The 15,725-nt window shown below is 40.5% G+C and overlaps 1 protein-coding gene across 1 annotated transcript in view; it reads left to right on the top strand.

Annotated features, from left to right (window-relative positions):
- PREX2 (phosphatidylinositol-3,4,5-trisphosphate dependent Rac exchange factor 2) overlaps nucleotides 1–15,725 on the top strand; it is a 762,305-nt gene that overhangs the window by 616,565 nt on the left and 130,015 nt on the right. The window contains exons 36-37 of the mRNA XM_069731466.1: nucleotides 5,922–5,988; nucleotides 8,289–8,479. Coding sequence (XP_069587567.1) covers nucleotides 5,922–5,988; nucleotides 8,289–8,479 — 258 coding nt within the window. The remainder of the gene's footprint in view (nucleotides 1–5,921; nucleotides 5,989–8,288; nucleotides 8,480–15,725) is intronic.

The following is a 15,725-nucleotide window of genomic DNA, read 5'->3' as shown; positions in this document are numbered from 1 at the left end:
TTTAATGCGCTCAGAATTAAATTATAAAATCCATGGATTCACTTTGTCTTAATAAAATGCCAGTGGGAGCAGTAAATAGATGAGGGACATTTACTGTATGTATTTATACATAGCACAGAGTACTTTATGACGTGTAGCCCGGCCGAGGATATATCAGAGATCTGTCTTGGTAAAGATTTATAGCTCTGATTAGAGAATATTCCTGGGTCCTGCAGTAAACTGAGAAACATAGCGTAATTCATGAATATGAAGTATAAGAAGAGCTGTCGGTATCGCAGTATCAAATCTGGCTCGTGTTATGTGTCTAGTAATTTGTGGCTGGGTTTTATGGGTGCATACATGATTCATCATTTATAGAGGGTTTTTTTACTCCCTTTTTTTTTTGTTCTGTGGCATTCATTGTATTTTTACACCAAATTATTCAAAATGGCGTACATGGTTCATAAGTTTTTGGAAAATTCAAAGTAGCCTTTTTTTTAAACCTTTGTTGTAACAATTAGTTGCACGTTATGCTAAAATGATGCAAAAATGTGCTAGTTTCAGGTGTAGATAAAATCATTCCAAGGAGTGACTGGAGTACATTTGCGCCAATGTTTAGCGACTACAAGTGGAAAAAACATCAAAAAGTAGATAAAAAAGGTGGAAATTTAAAATGAATCAGGATCATAACCTTTATATTTTTTTACACTTACAAACTGAATTATAGAATGTACCAGTCCATTCTATAAACTGGTGGAATCTAAGTGGGTTTGTATATAGGAACATCGCTCTTGGTGACAATTGTAAAATGTCTGTTTTCTGCTCATAGGGCACTACTAGAGGTGAGAATATATATTGGAGTGAAATTGAATTCTACACAAATATTCCACAAATCTGTGTTGCTAAATGGCCACTATTTCTCTGATCCACAAACACCCATCAGAAGGTTAAAAAATGTAAAATAAACAGTTCTCACTTTATCAAGCACTTCTCTGGCCCCTGCACTCCTATCTGTTACCGTTCTGGTCCTCATTGCATCTTCTTACTGTCAACACAACAGCTGAAATCCAAAGTCCACAGTGCACCACATGACTTTGTGACTTCGTGGCCTTTCGCGTGCTGGCGCACAACCCTCCCAGGGTTAATCAAAGACTTAATTACCAGCTTGGCGTAAGAGGTGGGCATTTCAGCACTCATAGGGGTGAGAAGATGCGACAAGGACCGGACATGTGATGATGAGGAGTAGAGGAGCCAACGAGCTGAGCATTAAGGGGAGTATAAATGTTTTATATGCATTTTTTTATGTTTATGTAATACGGGACATTACATTTGTGGAGAATAACTTCTCTGTAAATCAGATTCCCAGGGAAAATTGGAATGAACAGGTGAAATCAAATTTTGCCTGATCCACTCATGTCTAGTCATTACCAGGATCGTAGGCACAGCAGATGCCGTGAGACCTGGCAAGTTGAGGTCCGACATGGAGTCACAGTAGAATCATGGTGGAAAATGTAACAAGTGAGTTAACAAGACAATAAGAAATTGAATGCAAATCATTGGAAAGAGAGAAGAAAATATATGGGCATAGTGAAGAATGAGGTAATCGTGCATTTGTCATGTCCTCATTTAGCTACACTAGGTGGACATGGTGGACCCCTGGTAATTACGCCAAGCCAGGCTGTGGGAATCCGTACACTACTGCTCTTTTGACTCTTCTCCCCATATCTGAATCCTTTTTGAACTGCTGTCTCTAAAAGGAGGTAACGATTGAGGCTGTTCCGGTCTCATGCTGCTTGTATTTCAGGCAGAATAAATCTCCTGTCAGGCTTCCAGTAATCTATTCTATTCTTTTACCATTATAGAAACACTTTGAAAACCTTGCTTCCTATTCTGCAGTCGATATTGGCATGAAGCCAGCATTTCCATTAGGAATTTCTCATAAAATGTGATTAACCCGGCAGCATATGCTTCTTGTAATTAAGTGAAGTGCATAGAAATGTACTCTCTCTCTATCCGGGATAGTATTCTCTGTATCTGGGATAGTGTGCAAGGGGTGAACGTTTTGATTTAAAACCATAACACCACAATCATTTTTTGATTAAAGGGAATCTGTCACCAGGTTTTCTTACAATGTAATCTCTGCACAGCATAACAGCATATTGCTATAATCACTATTTTTCTGCTGCAGATCAACTAGATCTCTGAATGCTGAGCTGTGCATAACTCCGATCACACCACAGATTGGCAGCTTTTGGGCTCGCTCATACGAGCATATAAAATGGACGAGTGTGTGGCGCCCTGTGTCTGTGTCGCCACAAAATGGTCAAACATGTACTATTTTATATGTGTATTGTAAATGATGGGAGTTATGCTTTCTCTGCTGGGGACATCTGCCCACACAATTTACCTCACTCTCATACTCTGTCTGAAGCTTAGAGCTTTGCAGAGATACCCTAACTGGGAGGGGAAGGGCAGAGTTAGTCTGTGAGGAGACAGTGTGTGAAAAGAAAATGGAGAATGTTCATGGAGGAGAGACATGTTCTCTCTCCAGGGACAGTGCTGAGAAGGATCAGGGTATCAGCCCCCAGACCATCCAGGCTTCCAGAGTCGGGTGGTAAGCTGAGATGCTGTGTGGTTTTCATATCCAGCAGTGAAGTGTTTATCCCAGGAGCTCCATAGCAACAGAGAATCAGTGAGGGGATTGTGCAAGAACAAACATGTGCTTCACATGGGATTTACGCTGCTGGCGGCCAGGGGAGAAAACACAGTGAGTACGTGGCTGTACTGGAAGTTTCAGACTCCAGGAAACCTTTGTCCCAGAAGGGATTAGAGCAGCTGGGAGTTTATACTGAATCAAAAAAGAGGGAGATAATTCCCATCGTGCAGAGCAGACTATATATCTGGTGAGAGTTGTATTCCATCCTCTGAAACTGCATCTGGACTTCAGTAAATGGTAAACTGACTTTCTCTGTCTCCTGCCTTATTACTCTGCACCATCTACTTCCATCATTATCCTTGGGGGCCAGCCCTAGTTCGAGGGGGTTAAATATCTGCACTGCCATCATCACCTACTCCCCGGGGATCATCTTCAGTGCCGGCCATCTTACAGCCAAACACTCCAACTGGCGTCACGAAATCTTCTTTTTAATTTTTATTTTCCTTTTCAGCTTTTTATTTTTAATCCCTTTTTCACTGTCCCCAGAGCACAGGCATCGGGCATGCCTGCCATCCCCATGACCCCCTGAATCCAACACTATCCGGTGACCTGCATGGGGGTGACCTCTGGGCGATACAAGTTCAAAGCGAGAAAACATCACATTGCACTCTGACCATTGTTATACAGTGAATCAGTGCTCATCTGCAAGTACCGTATTTTTCGGGCTATAAGATGCACCGAACCATAAGACGCACTCCAAATTTTAGGATGGAAAATAGCAGAAAATTTTTTTTTATAAGATGGGCGGCCGTCTTATTGTTCGAATTTAAAATATATTACCTGAGGGCCAGCGGTGGTACAGCAGGGTCACAGAAGGCATGGTCCCTTCCTCAGGAAGCCGGCGGCGGCAGAAGTGGGGCAATGCTGCAGTCCCGGGGTGCAATGTTGCAGGTCTGGTGTCGGCGGTGAGGCAGAGCATGGAGCAGGAGCAATCTGTGCCACGTGTGCACAGATTGAGATCTAGGCAGCCATTATCCTGAAGCCGAATGCTGCTGAGATTTAAATCTGTGCACGCGTGGACCCCAGCGGACATTTTCCTGAAGCCTCCGGCGGCCGATGGCTTCAGGAAAATGGCCGCAGGAAACCAATGATGCACTCGGCTCTTCTCACCATGGACACCGGGCCGTGGCATCGCCACATTTCTGCCACCGGTATCCTGAAGAAGGGACCCTGCTCAGGTGCACTCCGCACTGCCCACCACCTCAGCATCGTCAAACCTCTGCAGCAACCCCCCGGTAAGCCTGCATTCGCATTATAAGACGCACCACCCATTTTCCTCCCAATTTTTTTGGGGAAAAAGTGCATCTTACAGTCTGAAAAATACGGTATTTCCTCAGCTGTAATCAAACTGAGGAAAAAATCGCAGCATACTGCAAGTGGATGTGAGAATCATACCCCACTCGCCAATGCAGGTCAATGGGTGCGAGAAAGTTTTTACGCACACATCACAAAGGAACCACCAAATTTCATCAGCCAAGTACAGTCAAATTACAGTCAGAATCCTCATAATAGATGCATGGATGAATGGATGGATGGATAGCAGGGTGTTTAGCTTTGTTTAACTTGTTTAATTAATAAATAAAATGACGTGGGGACCTACCTCTCTTTGACCAGCAAATGTAAATCATACAGCTTAGGGCTAATATTATCAGACTGCAAAGGTCCTTGGTTATTAGGCCATCTGATGTGTCATAACTACAAAGTACAAAATTACCTGCCACCACTTAAAGTACTATGCAGAATACTTTGTCATGAATGGAAAAAAGCTGCCAAGATAATCTGTTTAACAGCCATTAAAATAAATACTAAAAAACACACAAATACATTTGAACTGAGGGTTGGTCGTGCACAGTTTTTGTTCTCATTTTCCCGCTGCTCCCCTGAGTGTTCTCTTTTTGTTTTCTTTTTAAACCACCTTACGGTTCCATAGATATTGGCCTTTTTAATTAGTGCTAATTTTGATGGTCCTTACCCAGGGGGAAATTGACGACAGGGTAATAATGCAGAGCAGACTAAAGATGTGCTCCCAGAGAATCCTTCGAGCTGCTCACCGTTGGAAAATACCATAACATTAGCACTAAATAAAAAGGTCCATATTTCGGAGACTGCATGGCTGATAAATAAAATGGAATGCTATAGGAAGCCTCGGGATTAGAATAAGGCTAAGAACTGTCCACTATTGACCCGATGACAGGTTTTCTTTAATTCTTTAGAACAAATATTCTAAAGTGTTTATGTAAAGCATTTTGATTATTGATATTGTGAGTGGCTTTGGAGTTAGTCACTATTAGCAAACACCGCATGTGCGAGCTTTGTTTTCTTTTTTTCTTTAATACGATGCTTTACAGTATTCCGTATGTGATAAGGCACATCATTGAATAGATGAAGAGATATGAAAAACATTACAAGCTGGCCACATACTTAAAAGAACACTTGTTTGTCTGACATGTATATGTTCGCAAATGAGAGCGGGAAATAGGACAGTGACAAACTCCTTCTGTGCATCTGATATTTGGAAAAAATAAAAGATTGGACATGTTAAAATCCGGCATGCCTGATCATTCGTGCCTCTGACATCTGCCAGATCATTGAGTATAGCCATCGTTCATCCAGTAGGTATGTAGAGTATAGTTCTTCTGACTCGCTATGTCTTTTACCCTATGTACAGGGCATTGCAGTAGCTTTAGTGTCCATGGTTACGACACCTAACCATGAGGCAAAAACAGCATAATGAATCAGAAGAACTATACTACATTTCTAATTGGAGGTATTTGCTAATATTATTATTATTACTCCTACTACATATTGGGATAGAATGAATGTTGGAGTTGGGGATACCCCTTCATGGAAAAAAGAGCAGCACTATGACTGAACTGTTGCCTTCTATTTTAACCAAGGAAAACATCTGAATGAAGTTTGTATGTTCTCTCTGTGTTTGGGTTGTTAACCCAGAGGTATAACTAAACATAAGGGGGCAAGGCAAGTGCCCAAGGTGCTGGATGCCAGATGGTGCCAACAAGCAAGTCTACTTTATAAGGGTCATTTAGTCACAGGGACAGAGAAACAACAAGCAGCATCTTCAGCCCAGGTATAGGATCATCCAACTGCTGCTTTGGATTCACTACTCCAATTTTATATCATTATTACAGTAGCACAAACCTGTCCACCTGTCATTTTTTTTAGTTCTCTCAATATATTCATGTCTAATATGCATTAATTTTTTTAGAGCCTTTTACTTGGATAAAACAAATCTGCCTCCAAATACCACATCGAAAGCTGCATACATTGATAAGGTAAATCATTTATAATGAGGATAACATTTACATATCACAATTTAGAGTAATGGCATGATAAGAAGTCATATATATTCAGATCTCAATGTAATACCGATATTAAAAACCAGTCTAAACCCGCGCAATTTGTTCCATTCTATTGAAGAAATGTGTCAGGTTCCCGAAATCAATTGTTTAAGCATGCTTGTGCGATGTTCTGCTAGTTCTACTTTCATGGTTGGTAGGGAACCAAAAGTAAGTCAGCCCCATAGGTAAATGTAATCCACAGTGGCCTAATGGGTAATAAATATGGAGGACATTTCTATTGTTATGGGAAACTCACACAAAATGTTGATCTTTAAAAATTCACCAAAATAAGGGGGATTTCCAGTTTGTTTTTCCGATTTTTTTTTTGCCTTATGGCAACACAAAAATGCACTCGCCTAATCAACCAAATAACTAATCAATCATGTTTTTTATCTTAATGCACAATAACATGATAAGCTGTTATGTAGATGAAATACGAACATGTGAACAAAGTGACTAATTTGGTTTGTTCCGTATGTGAGAAACTGACAACCTTCGCACAACACTGTGTTACCAACTGAAGGATTGGGCTATACAGCGAACATGACCACATTGCATGTCCCATAGCAAAAGATCACACCTTGCCAATGATTCTTACCTCAATAGTATAAGTGGCATTGCAGCCATCAAGTTACCGTGACATGCAAGTTACAAAGAGTCCAGCAGATGTGGATTTCTTGCTTCTTGTGTGTTGAAGCTGCAGCAACTTTATGATGGCAATTTTACCATGTTCACTTAAATTATGATGTACCACCAGCTTCATGTCATTTTTGGCCATGTGAAAAGTATCGCAGCTGAAGTGGTCATGTAGCTCTAGACAAAATACCAGATTGGTTACAGAGACCCCAAGTTAAAGTTGCTGGCTTGAAAATGGATTGAGGATGTCATGATGTGATGGTTTGAAGTAATGAAAAGGGACCTAAAAACTGTCCCTGAAACTGGGATCTTAGATAGACCAGTCCCAGGGGTACTCTTGATGGTAGAGAGGCCTTGGTCTCCTACCTTACTATGCTTCTGTTAAACCCTAATCTGTTCCCTCCACACCCCTTGAGGCAGGGGGCAGAAATGTAAGTGAAAGACACAAAGACAGACAGGGGTAACTGGAAACTACTGTCATACAAAACACTCACCAAAAATAGGGAGTGGGATAGGGAAAGGGAGGAACAAACAAACTAAATAGGAATAAGGACGAGGAGATAAACACTTCTGAACTCCAACATTACACAACTCAACACTGCCAGGAAGAATATTATTTTACCGGCAGGGAAGAAACGCACAAACCTAGTGTCTGTAGGGAGAAAAATTATATCAGCAGCGGCAGCTGAGATCAACAATGCTGTGTATTCCCAGCCAGCATGAAATGAGTCCTTAACCCTTTCAGCTCTGATGGAAAGGAAATACATTTAAAATGGGACATGAGTCATACCTTCTCAAAAGAGGATCTGGGATTCTTTGCCTGTAGTGACCTTCTAACTCCAAGAATCCCAGGGGGATGTGATACCCTCATGACAGAGGATCATTGATTATTATTCTGTATCATATAAATAGCCTGTTCAGAGTGGAAGAGAAAACTAGTGCCATTACATGGATGAAGAAATCTTAAAAATCAATATAGACCCTTTTACAATGTTTGTTACATGATTTAGAATAAGAAGGCAAACCAGAAACTCCATTTACAGATATACATGTTTCAGGGTGTCTGCTCCTCAAAAGTGCAAAGCAAAAGTTCTGGTTTGGCTAGATGAGAGGTCTCTGACAGATGGTTTAAGGAATATGTTTCTCCTTGTGGAGAGTGCCAAGCCAGCAAAATAAGACTTGTAGGTAAGAAGGCCACTTAAACTCTAGTGCCACTTATTGTGGTTAGCAATCATAAGAGTCAATATTGATTCTTTAACATGTCTTGCCACATTTATCCATTATAAAATATGAATTCATGGATCCTGCTTGAATTGTAGTGGTGGAATAGGATTTTTAAAGCCCTATCACTTCAATTCCTACCTATATATTGTTGCTGACCACGCACATTTGTTTACCAGTGACTGCTTTGAGCAATCATGTCACATAGCAAACATCATCTCAGTATACTTCCATGAATAAAACAATCAGTAAGTTCAATGTCTCCATGGTCTACATATTTTCTGACTACAATACCTTACGTTCACATGTATTGTATGTATGACGTATACTGCCACATATTACAAGATAATCACCTGTTTTCTGTCTCCATGTTGTAGCTGATGAGGCCGCTCAATGCTTTGGATGAACTGTATCGGCTGGTGGATTCATTCATACACTCAAAGCGTACAGCAGCATGCGCCTACACAGCCTGCAGTGCCTCAGGCGTAGGTCTGCTCTCAGTGTCTTCAGAACTTAGCAACCGGCTTGGAGCATGCCATGTTATAATGTGCAATAGTGGAGTGCACAGGTATGTAAAAGCACAGATTTGATCTTCTCAGTTATTACATTTACAATATTTCATATGTTAATAAATATATACTTCCTGAATCCTAATGCAAATAAACATACAATGAGAACCCATGGAGATAAATAGTTGGAATGGTACTGTTATGATCCAGTTTGGGTTTTGAGTCCTGTCTCCCCTTTTCCCGGTCTGATCATGTCAGGGGTTAACTTTTCTCAGCCTGTTATGATCCAGTCTGGGTTCAGGTTGGCTATTTATCCCCGCTGTGTCCTGCAGTTCATGTCAGTTATAGTTTCTGCCTAGTGCTGCTGTAGCTGACTCTGGGTTTCTCTGATTGGTCCTGCTGTGTTTGCTGTCTGAACCTGTGTCTCTGTTTTCCCGTTTCTGTCTTGACTCAGTGTTTTCTGTTAGTGTGCATACTCCCTGGTTTGACTTGGCTTGTAACCTGACCTATTTCTATCCTTTGTCTTTTGGCTTATCCGCTCCTGACCATGAGTGACCCCCTGGCTTGTCTAGCACCACGAGGTTTGCTTATTCCTTTGGTACTGCGCTACAGTCTAGGGTTTGACCCGGCTTGTTTGACTATTCTGCTGCCACCTGTGGTAGCCTCACTGCTGCACTGCAAGTCAGCTCTGTTTAGGTGCATTCCTACTTCCTCTCTACTGCCATCTAGTGAAGCCTGCACCTACCTGCATTGCAGCAGCATGACAGGTACAGTTAGGGCCAGAAATATTTGGACAGTGACACAAGTTTTGTTATTTTAGCTGTTTACAAAAACATGTTCAGAAATACAATTATATATATATAATATGGGCTGAAAGTGCACACTCCCAGCTGCAATATGATAGTTTCCACATCCAAATCGGAGAAAGGGTTTAGGAATCATAGCTCTGTAATGCATAGCGTCCTCTTTTTCAAGGGACCAAAAGTAATTGGACAATGGACTCTAAGGGCTGCAATTAACTCTGAAGGCGTCTCCCTCGTTAACCTGTAATCAATGAAGTAGTTAAAAGGTCAGGGGTGGATTCCAGGTGTGTGGTTTTGCATTTTGAAGCTGTTGCTGTGAGCAGACAACATGCGGTCAAAGGAACTCTCAATTGAGGTGAAGCAGAACATCCTGAGGCTGAAAAAAAAGAAAAAATCCATCAGAGATAGCAGACATGCTTGGAGTAGCAAAATCAACAGTTGGGTACATTCTGAGAAAAAAGGAATTGACTGGTGAGCTTGGGAACTCAAAAAGGCCTGGGCGTCCACGGACGACAACAGTGGTGGATGATCGCCGCATACTTAATTTGGTGAAGAAGAACCCGTTCACAACATCAACTGAAGTCCAGAACACTCTCAGTGAAGTAGGTGTATCTGTCTCTAAGTCAACAGTAAAGAGAAGACTCCATGACAGTAAATACAAAGGGTTCACATCTAGATGCAAACCATTCATCAATACCAAAATAGACAGGCCAGAGTTAAATTTGCAGAAAAACACCTCAAGAAGCCAGCTCAGTTCTGGAAAAGTATTCTATGGACAGACGAGACAAAGATCAACCTGTACCAGAATGATGGGAAGAAAAAAGTTTGGAGAAGAAAGGGAACGGCACATGATCCAAGGCACACCACATCCTCTGTAAAACATGGTGAAGGCAACGTGATGGCATGGGCATGCATGGCTTTCAATGGCACTGGGTCACTTGTGTTTATTGATGACATAAGAGCAGACAAGAGTAGCCGGATGAATTCTGAAGTGTACCGGGATATACTTTCAGCCCAGATTCAGCCAAATGCTGCAAAGTTGATTGGACGGCGCTTCATAGTACAGATGGACAATGACCCCAAGCATACAGCCAAAGCTACCCAGGAGTTCATGAGTGCCAAAAAGTGGAACATTCTGCAATGGCCAAGTCAATCTCCAGATCTAAACCCAATTGAGCATGCATTTCACTTGCTCAAATCCAGACTTACGACGGAAAGACCCACAAACAAGCAAGACCTGAAGGCTGCGGCTGTAAAGGCCTGGCAAAGCATTAAGAAGGAGGAAACCCAGCGTTTGGTGATGTCCATTGGTTCCAGACTTAAGGCAGTGATTGCCTCCAAAGGATTTGCAACAAAATATTGAAAATAAAAATATTTTGTTTGGGTTATGTTTATTTGTCCAATTACTTTTGACCTCCTAAAATGTGGAGTGTTTGTAAAGAAATGTGTACAATTCCTACATTTTCTATCAGATATTTTTGTTCAACCCTTCAAATTAAACGTTACAATCTGCACTTGAATTCTGTTGTAGAGGTTTCATTTCAAATCCAATGTGGTGGCATGCAGAGCCCAACTCGCGAAAATTGTGTCACTGTCCAAATATTTCTGGCCCTAACTGTACATTATCATTACACAGTAAACTCAATTTAACATATTGAATTTTTTAATGAGGATTAGATTCAGAAGAGCGATACAATGGTTTCCAGGGATAAGAAATTGGAGGGGAGGAATTTTTACATCCATCTCAAAATATGTGAAAAAAAGTAAAAGGAGCAATCCTTAACTCACCATTTTCCAGATGCTCCCATTTCAATGTTGCTTGGTTCCCCACCAGTCTCTACTTCCTGGTGCAACAATGTCTTTTGTGACCACTAAACCCAGTAATTGGCTACACTGGACACATGCATTTAAGTTGGAGACATCATCATTGCAGCAGGAAGTAGCGACCAGAGGACCAGGCAGTGCCAAAAATGAGAGTGCAATGCCAGGCAGTGGGGAGTGGTGGGATTGTGAAATTTTTCTTTTTTTCTTTTATAACCCATTTTGGACCATATATGTTTACCTTTGAGCTATGAATTTCCTTCCTAAAGGCTTTACTTCTGTTTTTTACCTATAAAAAAATTGACAAATGTAAAAATAGGCTTTAGACAATACATTCTATGGCTTTTCTTCACCTAATTCAAAAAAGGTTAAAGGACGCTGATCAGAGCCCATGGAGCACTGTGCTCACAAGAGCAATGCATCGTCTCCATTCTGGGTCTCGAACATAGACCACCATGAATGACAATTTTTTATATATGTCTTTGACATGCCCAAAGTAGAGTGAAAAAATAGCTATGCTTGTTGTTATTCTTAAGTGCAGAATGACATTTTGTTTGCGAAAGAAATATTTTTTTCCACAATTTATATGGGAAAGTGGATTTTAGACCAAGCTGACTTTTAAAAGTACAAAGCTGACATACATAATAAAAATCTTCGTAATGTCTCATTTAACTCTTAATTAGGCATAAAATGAGATGTGTTCAACAGAAAACATGAAGTTTAGAATTGATGAATTTGTTGGACTATTAGCGATGGACATTCACAAGTGTAGCCACGATGTTTCTCTTGCGCTTCATTACTTTAGTAATCTTTGATTCTCGCATGAGTTACTTGTGCACGCTTTTTTTGTTTGCTTTCCTTGATGATACTTTTTTAACCTTTTCAATTCAAAACTCAAGTCTTTATATTATCCTAATATGAGATTTTGTGCTACTAGACGATACAGATCGGGACAAACTAAAAATAGGAAACTTTCTGGCCTCGGTAATATAGTTTTCAAATTAGAAATATATAAAAAAGGAGACAGAGTAATATTATCTGTTTGTTTGATATCATTGTGTTAGTTCTCTATTGCACAAGTAGGACATCTTCCTTTGAGTTTGGCTCAGTGCCCATTACCCACACAGTAAGCATATCCGCATGCACTGAGCTCTCTTTGCCATCAGTGCTCATTATAATTGTAAAATCACGCAATAATTAAGTCTGGTTTGAAGTTGTACTAATTTCTAAAATGAGATTGCTTTTCAAACTGGATTAAAATTGTTTGTAAGTGTTCTTATTTCTTCCTATTAGCTATAATAAGGCTCAACCTACAGATTGCCAGTGACAGTGAGCTTGCCGATTAACATAAGGGCTGACCATCTGACGGATATGTTCAAGTCATAAGAAAAAGATGACTATCGATCAAGGAAATTTTATTGAAGGCTCTGTCTTTAAAAAAATCACCTTCATGTATTTAGTTCCCTTTGTTCTATTTTTCTATGATTTATGTGAGCTGTCAGAGGTGTAGCTACAGTGGGTCCAAAGGTAGCACTCATAACCAGGCTTGAAAGGTTGTCCAGGCTTTTAATATTGGTGACCTATCTTAGGATAGGTCATCAATACCAGATCGGTGGGGGTGCAACACCTGGCACCCTGTTATTCAGCTGACTTTCTCGTTGCCATGCATCATGGGTCTCCGCTTCTCCTTTCACAGAGTGTGGGTCTACTTTGTCGCGCCATCCCATTTTCTAGCATCTCCTCCTGTTGTTCTTTGTCATACTTTCCACTTCACTCTGTTTAGGTGGGCGCCTCTTGCTGTAGGCTGCATGCTGCCAGTGACTTTGGCTGGCCAAGACAGGTCTTGCAAAGTTCAAAGAGGGAACCCACCACTTAAGAATAAACTGTCTTTTACTGAACAATAACTTGGTGGGAATTACATACAGCAGATGGCGGGTGCATACATTCATGAACTGTTCTCTAATTACATGCAACATCTTTGTACATAACCCTAACTGACTGACTAAGCCTTGGTCAAAGTTATCTGAGCATGCAAATCTCTAAGGGTGCACAAACTTTTGCATTGGCCCATATTCCTTTTTAAAATTTTAAAATGTAAAAGATGAAAATATATATATTTATAAATTAACCCCTGTCATGTCACATGTCGGGTCCCTGACTTCAATGCGGGCTTTTATCTTTACCGGCAGCTGATGGCTGAATTATTCAGCCACCATCTGCCTCTAAGGTCTGTGGGTAGAATGGAGCTCCACCCACAGCTGTTAACATGTTAAATCCCGCTGTCAATCTCTAACACTGGAATTTAACTTACAACAGCAGAGGGACGTGTCATGGCCCACATAGTCCACTGAACATAATTGAAAATCTGTGGCTAGACCTCAGAATAGCAGTGCATGCAAGACGACCCAGGAATCTGACAGAAATGGAAGAATTTTCCAAGGAAGAATGGATGAAAATCCCTCAAACAAGAATTAAGAGTCTTAGATGACTACAAAAAGCGTTTACAAGCTGTGATACTTTGAAAAGGGGGTGCTAATAGGTACTAACCATGCGGGGTGCTCAATCTTTGCCATCAGCCCATTTCCCTATTTGTAATTTTTTAAATGCAAAAAAATTACAATTTTTTTTGCCTAAAATACAAAGGAAATGTGTGATCTTTATTCTTTAACTTTAGGAATTATAGAGATCATTTCATCTCCAACAAGCTGTAAGCTAAGTAAGTTTATTGCAGGAGAATTACACCAGATAGATAAAGCCACTGAATTGCTTATTATTAAGCTTTCGAATATACCGATTTCATAACATGGAAATATCCTTTTAACTTGGACAACTATGTTAAGAATGTCATATAGGAATTTAGATTTCAGCCCGTGTACTTGAAAAGGTTCTTATTTTTCCATTAGGGTGTGTGTTGTTTCTTTAACTTTTATGACCTGCTTCCGATGACATTACTGCTTGTGAAGCTGCAAGTTCAGAGCTCAGTAGGCATTACCTTTGAAGCATGTTTGCTTTCCTCTTTTCTCTAGCCTGTGTGATTGTCTCTTCAGTCTTGACATTCATACACTGACATGGCTGTTCGTGTGCTACGATTTATAAAAACATGCTATAATGTATCACATGCTGTATGTGACTAGCACTGACCTCCAGTGACCATAGATGCCTACACATTGCTCTGATATAGGTCAGAAGAATAATGCGACAAAAGGGCAAAAGGAATACAATCTGGAAGGTCAAAGTACCAAACAAGTTCATGCAGCGTTTACCAAAGAGCGGCAGTTGCATCAACCTGGTGCATAAAGGTCCTTATGGAATCTGTATACAGAAAGTGGTAGGACATTTTAAATAAAGGCTAAGAAATATCTGCAGCATTGCTTCATTTCTTTGCTTTTAGAAGTGTTAGACAAGGCCTTTATTTGTTAATTTGATTCTAAATGTGAGATGCTGCATCAGTAACTGCAGTCTTTGGGGCATCCTACAATGATTCTTCTACCAAATCTCCAAAGGATAAAATATATTCACTTTGGAAATTTACTGTAATAATTAACCAACTTGGTAGAAAACCTTTGGCTATTAGTCAGTCACCCTTTGTAACCCAGGAGTATAGTGACTATATGGAAGCTAATAGCTGCGTGTAGCTTCTTCCCGCACTCAACATATGTAGTGCCAATTTCAGCTCATTTACTGTACACAGGGGCATCGGGAGATGGATTCGTCGCTAATACATCTACTCTCTTATGAATGGCAATGAACAGATGTCCTCTTATTAACTAGACTGAAAAACATATATGCTAATTGTTAATAACTGATATACTGTAATGCTAAAATCTGCATATTTAATGTAAACGATATGGAAGGAATTAATTGCCTGTTTAAGGCTGCAGTAAAACATGATTAAAGAAAAGTAGGTTGTAATTATGTAAGCAATAATTATTGTAATGAGGTCTAATTGTGTGGTTAATGAAGATAAGTGCATGTAATCTTGTATAATGTTTCTCTAGAGTTCTCTTGGACGATTTGTCACGTATTGGGAAAGCTAGATGACGAACATAATGGTAAATGATGTGTTTCATAACATCACTTGTTTAGGTGGACAGTGGTAGTGAAATCTGGGACGCAATGATTGACACAGAATACAGCGGATATATAGTTATATGGGTCCAGTGTATTAGGCTAGGTTCACATTGTGTTAGTGCAATCCATTTAGCGGATACGCTAACGGATTGTGCTAACGCAATGTCCAAATAGGGATTGCGTTTGGCAATCCCGCTAGCGCAGATGCCCGATCTGCGCTAGTGAAGAACGGACCCTGAACGCTGCAAGCAGCATTCGAGGTCCGTCCGAAACTAACGGCACATCGCTGACGCATGACGAAAAAGGCATACGTTTAGCGATGCGTTACGATCCGTTAGCACATTGCTGTCAATGGGTGCGCTAACTGATCCGTTACATAGCGTTAATTGCGACATGTAACGGAGTCCGTTAGCGGACACCCACTAACGCAATGTGAACCTAGCCTAAGGGGAACGTTCTCTACCTTCCTCTTCCTGGTCCCGTTACTACTGACTAAAATACGCCATGTTCTTCTTCAATAAAAGAGAAATTGACCTATCCCTATAATATGCTGTGCTTCCACAAGAAGATTCAAATAAACCTTCCCCGCATTGCAATTTTTATTAGGTTG

The sequence above is a fragment of the Ranitomeya imitator genome, chromosome 6 (assembly GCF_032444005.1).
Source record: "Ranitomeya imitator isolate aRanImi1 chromosome 6, aRanImi1.pri, whole genome shotgun sequence".
NCBI classification, from domain to species: Eukaryota; Metazoa; Chordata; class Amphibia; order Anura; family Dendrobatidae; genus Ranitomeya; species Ranitomeya imitator.
Note: the sequence above shows the minus strand (reverse complement) of the source record. Positions and strands in the feature narration are given on the sequence as shown.